We start from the raw sequence: 7257 nt of genomic DNA, 5'->3' as shown, positions 1-7257 counted from the left end.
AAGAGTGTTGATTTTCTCTAAAGTTTTATTTACAGTGATGTTTATTGTTCATATGAGTGAACTTTAAAACTAAATAAAAGAAATTATAAAAACAAGACTGTGTCAGATGCTGTTAACTCCTTATCCAAAAGTCATTGCTCATTTTCTTCCTTACTAACAGAACACTGATTTCATTCTGGGTGGCAAAGTGACCAGCCTCAAGAACTGACAGAGTGAAGTAAGTCGGAAAGAGAAGGACAAATACCGTGCTAACACGTGGGTGAGGTGTGTTAGGGCGAGAGAGAGACATGGACATATATATACTAACAAACGTAAGGTAGATAGCCAGTGGGAAGCAGCCGCATGGCACAGGGAAACCAGCTTGGTTCTTTGTGGCTGTCTGGAGGGGTGGGATAGGGAGGGATACAAAGAGGGAAGAGATATGGGAACATATGTATATGTATAACTGATTCACTCTGTTATAAAGCAGAAACTAACACACCATTGTAAAGCAATTATACCCCAATAAAGATGTTAAAAAAAAAAAAAAGAACTGACTCTCCTTTCCTTCCTTCCTCCCTCCCTCCCTCCCTTCCTTCCTTTCTGGCTGCATTGGGTCTTTGTTGCTGTGCGAGGGCTTTCTCTAGTTGCCTCGAGGCGGGGCTCCTCTTCATTGTGGTGTGTGGGCTTCTCATTGCGGTGGCTTCTGTTGTTGCAGAGTATGAGCTCTAGGCCCACGGGCTTCGGTAGTTGTGGCTTGTGGGCTCTAGAGCGCAGGCTCAGTCATTGTGGCACATGGGCTTGGTTGCTCTGTGACATGTGGGATCTTCCTGAACCAGGGGTCGAGCCCAGGTCCTCTGCATTGGCAGGCGGATTCTTAACCACTGCACCACCAGGGAAGTCAAAGAAGTGATTCTTGATTGGTCTTAGTCCATTATGGAAATCCCATTTTTGTTTGCCAGGTACTCATGTCCTAGCACTCCCAGCAGTTTTGAGATACTTATAATGCCCAACTCTGGTCCATAACATACAAAGGGAATTCTGTTGTAGAACTTCTAGGAAAATATTTCTTCACTAACCATGTCACGCTACTTTGTCTCTGCCCCTTCTTCCTGACTTTGACTCTGATGTGAAGATGTAATTCTTTGAGTTATGGTAACCAAGAGGCCACAAGCATGAGGAAAAAATAGCAAGGTGCCCAGGATGTAGGATAAAAAGAGCCTGGGCCCTTGACAATATTGTTGATCTGCCCACCCAACCACAAGGATCCCTGCTTCCAAATTTGATTACATAAATAAATGTGTTTATGGTTCAAGTTACTGGTAAGTTTTATGTTACTTTTAACTTAGTACATCCTAATTTAATCAAAGATTAATTTGCCCACAGCAAATCTGAGACTCAAACCCATGTGTATTCAATTTTTACTGAACCACTGTGACTTTGAGCAAGTCACATACACTCTCTGAGTCTCAGTTTCAACATGTAAAATGGGGCTCATAATACCTTCTTGGTGAGATTCGAGAGCCAAATGAGATAATGCACATGAAAACTCTTTACAAAGTACAGACTGCTATACAAGTACAAGCTGTTTTTACATAAAGCAGTTGCAGGAACACAATACTGCAGTTCATTCAATTTTTCTGAGCTTTCTAGTGGTGCTGAAATAAATGACAACCAAAGAGGTGCTTAGACAAATGCACATTTCATCAGGGGCCACTTTTTGAGAATTTGGTAACAGCAGTTTAACAGAAAGACCGATTTTTCTCCCTTGGAGAAGTTCAGGTTTGTAAATATGGATGGTTTTAAAGGTAATGGCCATGTACATGACAGGAACATTTCTCAGAGCTTGTTCTTATAGGAGTGCCAAGACTTTTGATCATGAAGATGAATGTGATATTTAAAATAGATTTTGTCAAGCTAAGTAACTTATTCCATTGGGTCCAACCTAATGTCTAGCATGACCTAAATTCTGAAGACTTTTCCTTGGTCTTGGGATCCCTTATTAACCATGTGGGCACCCCACTGTGATATAGAATCCTATGTGTAGAGAGTTAAAATTAGAGTTAGTGCTTGTCTGTTAATATCCCTGGGCCTTAGTCTCTTCATTTGTGAAATAGGGAAGTAGGAAGGAGGTGGGCTAAATAATTGATACATTTTGTTTCAGTCAGAGTATCATGTCACTCTCCTAACTAAAACCATCCAAAGGGTTCCTGGTGTGCTTTTTAAAAAATTAAAATTTCTCATCATAAACTTAAAGATTCCCATGGTTTGGCCGATACCTCCTTCTGTGGCCTCATTATGTACTAGTCTACCTGTCACTCACCAATCATCAGCTGCACTTACCGTCTTCCTCTTTCTTGAACATGCCTAGCTCATTCTCACCTTGGAACTGTGCACTAGCTGTATTCTCTCCCCAGAAGACACCTCCTTAGAGAGGCCTTCCCTTGCTACCTGATCTAAGCAGCCACCCAGTCACTCTGTATCAGGTCACTGTAAATAATTCTTGTCATACTTCCATATCTATGTATGTATCTTGTTCATTGTTTGCTCCACTAATTAAAAGGTAAGGTTCATGAAGGCAAAGAATTTTTTCTGTTTTACCATACCCACAGTGGCTACAACCATGCCTGCCACTTTGTAGGTGTTCAATAAGTAATTGCTGAATTAATGAACGACTGCATAAAATATGTGAGTATGAAAAAAAAAAATCTGCCAACTGTCTGTTCCCAGCCTTTGTGTTCCCAGCTGCAGCCTGAATTTAATACCACCCCCAGGTTTTGGGACCAACAGGGACCTGAAGCAGGAACAATTAAGCAGCTCCAGCTCTGCAAGCCAGGGCTGTGTATAAAATCCCTGCTTTGTGGGTGGTTTTGTTCTGACCCTTACCACTAATTGGGATTCTAGACCCTCCCTAGTTCCCCATCAATGAAGCCTCTCTTTCAGTTTCCTCAGTGGCCCAGTCCCTCTAGACAGAGGCCACATTTCAGACTACTCAGTTCTTCTCTCTTTCCCATTCCCAAGACCTGATATCTGGCTCCTGAACCCCAAACGAGTGGGCCCTTCTTTAGTCGACATATGTCCCTAATACCAAATAGCCTTCCTAGGCCTTTGCATTACACATTTACTCTTGAAATACCCCACTATCTCATGGAATCCTCCCCTGCCCCTGATGTTACCAGGTTGACTTCTTAATGGAGTTGTGATGGCTATTGTCATAATCTTTATTTTCTGTTTTTTTGATGTGGACCATTTTTTTTAAAAAAAGTCTACTGAATTTGTTACAATATTGCTTCTGATTTATGTTTTGTTTTTTTGGCCCTGCAGCATGTGAGATCTTAGCTCCCTGACCAGTCATGGAATCCACACTCCCTGCATTGGAAGGTGAAGTCTTAACCACTGGATCACCAGAGAAGTCCCCTGTCATAATCTTTGGTTTGTTTTATCTACTAAACTGATTAGACACAAATGGGGATGACTCTGCTAATCTTGGACTCTCTTGGTTGCCAGTCTGGTTCCTAAGATGTGACAGAAATAAGTATCCTGACCAGGGGGACTTACCTTGGAGAGCTCTTGTCCAGGCCCACAGAGTTGGCAAGCGACACACCGTCCCCATTCGTCCCAGTACTCATTTTCTTGACAATCCATGGTGGGAATGCTATGGGTACACAACACAACAGTTAGGGAACTAGTGGAAAGGGATTTCAAAGTAAGTAGTGGCTTCCATGTCAATTGGTTTATGGGCCTGTTAATCTAGTCTCTGGTCCTGGGTTATAAGGGTTGAGAAAGCCAACCCAAAACAGCTAATGCATATATAGCACTGACCATGTGCCAAGAACTCTTAAATGGTTTACAAGTAATAATTCAACCTTTAAAACAGCCATATAAATAATTATTATTAGCCTAATTTTGCATATGAGGAAAATGAAGCACAGAGACCAAGGGATTCACCAAAGTTCACACAGTTAGTGCCTATAACACTTGCTGAACTGGAAAGAGAATAAGACAAGGAGCTGGCTTCTGCCTAGGGAGTAGAGAATAACCACAATCTCTCACATGTTACCAGCTATTAACAGTTTAGAAAGCACTTTAATACCCATTATATTTGATCCATACAACATCCATGTGAGGTAAGCAATATAGAGATTATCATCCTTCCTTTGTGGATGAGAAAGATGAAACATGGTTCCCTTTTGCCAAAACTGTCTTTAAGTTTGAGGAGAACTAGCTGTCATTGCTTTTGTCCTTGTCTGGGTAGGAGGGGAGAATGACCCAGCATGAAGAAATGTCCTGGTACACTAAGGTGTAGATAAAAGGAAAGTCACATAACAGTTCTCATAATACAAATGGCATAGGGCAGTGGCACTAGCATTGGTCAGAGTGTTGGGAGATATGGGTTCTATCCTGGATATAGGGTAACAAATCATCCAGGTTCACTTAGGACTAAGAAGCCTCCCCAGGACATGGGACTTTCAGTGTTAAAACTGGTACAGTCTCAGGTAAATTGGGATGGTTGGTCAACTTACTTGGCTCTTCTTCATTCAATCCATGATCCTGGATGATTCACTTTATTTTTTCTGGGCTTAGTTACTTAATTTGAAGAAAGGGGGAAGTATATTCCTCACCTACCTTATATAGGTCTTGGGATGATTAAATGAGCTAAGGTCCATAAAAGCATTCTGAAGGATTTGAAAAGCTATACAAAATAAGACAGAGTTAAGTATGTAGACAGAGAGTTTTATACAAAGGTGAATTTTAATGTAAGTAACTGATACATGGGGCTTGCACTAGTCAAAGAGAAAGGTGGGGTGAGATTCTTTTGTGCAATCCTTAACCTCATGCCAAGGTGAACTTCAGGTGGCTTCTCAAAGTACTGAAAGTCCTAAGTATGTACTTCCAGTCAGAAGAGTGGAGAGTGTGAATGTGCACCTTGAGAGACCATCACTCCTCCCTTCAAAAGTCCCCAATAACGATGGGATAAGTCATCCTGTCTGGCATTTTTGCTTGAATACACCTTTTCCCACCATCAACTGGGCCATTCTTTCCCATGCATTCATTCAGAAGAAAGTGGACTACAAAATCCATTTTTGCACAAGCTGAAGATGCTCCCTCCTATGTTGTTTCGATTACTGGCCCATAGTGTCACCCTCAGTATGCACGCTCCCCTCCCTACCCCATCTTCTTATTAAGAACAAAAACCATCAGTGGTCTCACAGCCCTCATGACAAGGGAATTAAGTGTCATGGGCACAGGGCCAGCATATTGGTTTGGACAACTCCCCTGTATCCTTCTCTTGCCCACAAAAACAGAAAAACATTGTCAGGAGCCAAAGAGCTGTCCTGCCCTTGAGAAAAGCTCCTTATATAGGCATCTGAAATCTCCATAGCAGCTGTTTCTGGCCTTTGGATGTCTGAGACAGCCTATTCTGTTTGGTATCCAGAGACCCTCCCATGTAATAAATATCATGTGGCATGAATTTTAACATGTCCCTCTAACTTTGACTTTGAGACCTGTGTCTAGGCAAGTTGGGCATATTGCCAAATCCCCATATCAGGTCCCAGGGGATGAACAAAGGACTTTACCCCCTCTTTTGTCAAACTGTTTATCCAAAGCATACAAATTAAACTGTCTTTCATTATAAGTTTAACAAATTGCCTTTTTAAAAGAGAAGAAAGCCACATAGACTCTGATCTGTTTTGAAGAAGTCAGGGCATATGGGTAAAATTGTCTAAGAATGGTTAAATTATTACCCAGGGACAAACTCAGACCTTATGTAAAGTTCTTCCCTGTGGTCAGCAGTGTCCTGTGGTAGATGTAGTGTCTTTTTATTTTAAAAGAAGGTGAGAGAGAATAATTAGGTTTTGAGAAAATCAGAGCTACTCTGAAGCATCCTATAACTGCAGCTAACACTCTTCTAAAATGTCACAGAGCATGTCTGAATCTTCCAAAATGCTGTATAAGTCAGCAATATAGGCAGACCTATAAGATTTTGACATATGTATATACTCATACAAATGCTATCCAGATAAAGATACAAATACAAAACCTTTCCATTACCTCAGTAGACCCTTTCATGCCGCTTCCCAGTCAATGCCATCCCCTTCTCCCAGGTAATTTCTATTCTGGCTTCTATCACAATTATTAGTTTAACCTGTCCTTGAACTTCATATAAATTGTATTCATATAAGAGCACTCTTGGGACTTCCCTTGTGGTCCAGTGGCTAAGACTCTGTGCTCCCAATGCAGAGGGCCCAGTTTTGATCCTTGGTCATGGAACTAAATCCCACATGCTGCAACTAAATATCCCACATGCCACAACTAAAAGATCCTGCATGTGGCAAAATAAGATCCCACGTGCCACAACTAAGACCCTGCACAGCCAAATAAATAAATATTTCAAAAAAAGAGCACGTTTTTGTTTCTGGCTTTCTTTGCTCAATGTAATGTCTGTGAGATTTATCCATTACACTGTATGTAGCAATATTCATTCCTTACCATTGCTGTATAGTACCCCATTATATGGGTATGCCACAATTTATTTATGCATTTTTTTGGTTAATGGACATTGAGCTGTTTCTAATTTGTAGCCATTTACAATAAAGTTGCTATACTATGGTCAATTTATTTTCAAAAAGAGTGCCAAGACAGTTAAATGGGAAAGGAACAGGCTTTTCAAAAAAAGGCATTGTGACAACTGGGTATCCACATAAAAAAGAATCATATTGGACCCTTACCTCACACCATATATAAAATTAACTCAAAATGGACCAAACCTCTAAATGAAAGACATAAACCTATAAAACTCTTAAAAGAGCTTTATAAGAAAACATAAAAATGTTTATAATTAAATATTTCTTTCTTATAAGAAATATAGGTATAAATATTTGTGACCTTTGATTAGGCTATGGTTTCTTAGATACAACACCAAAAGGAAAGCAACAAGACAGAAAAAATGATAACTTTTACTTAATCAAAATTTAAAACTTTTGTGCTTCAAGGACAATATCAAGAAAATAAAAAGACAACTCACATAATGGGAGAAAAACCCTATAAATTATAGAGAACTGATAATATATATATATATATATATATATATATAATAGAGAAATCTTACAACTCAACAATAAAAATGCCAATAACCTAATTAAATATGGGCAAAGTACTTGAATATACATTGCTCCAAGAAGATATAAAAAATGGCCAAGGGCTTCCCTGGTGGCGCAGTGGTTGGGGGTCCGCCTGCCGATGCAGGGGACACGGGTTTGTGCCCCGGTCTGGGAG

At 40.3% G+C, this 7257-nt stretch overlaps 1 protein-coding gene across 2 annotated transcripts in view; it reads right to left on the bottom strand.

Annotated features, from left to right (window-relative positions):
• The window catches only part of EDA2R (ectodysplasin A2 receptor), a 69921-nt gene that overhangs the window by 52391 nt on the left and 10273 nt on the right, over nt 1-7257 (bottom strand). Inside the window, exon 2 of one of the 2 annotated variants that reach the window (XM_007469647.1) lies at nt 3538-3634. In XM_007469647.1, coding sequence (XP_007469709.1) covers nt 3538-3624 — 87 coding nt within the window. In that variant the 5' untranslated portion in view covers nt 3625-3634. Of the gene's footprint in view, nt 1-3537; nt 3635-7257 lie in introns of those variants that run through there. The other variant, XM_007469646.1, reaches the window with a different exon arrangement.

Source organism: Lipotes vexillifer, unplaced genomic scaffold (genome assembly GCF_000442215.2).
Source record: "Lipotes vexillifer unplaced genomic scaffold, Lipotes_vexillifer_v1.1 scaffold60, whole genome shotgun sequence".
Classification (NCBI taxonomy): domain Eukaryota; kingdom Metazoa; phylum Chordata; class Mammalia; order Artiodactyla; family Lipotidae; genus Lipotes; species Lipotes vexillifer.
Note: the sequence above shows the minus strand (reverse complement) of the source record. Positions and strands in the feature narration are given on the sequence as shown.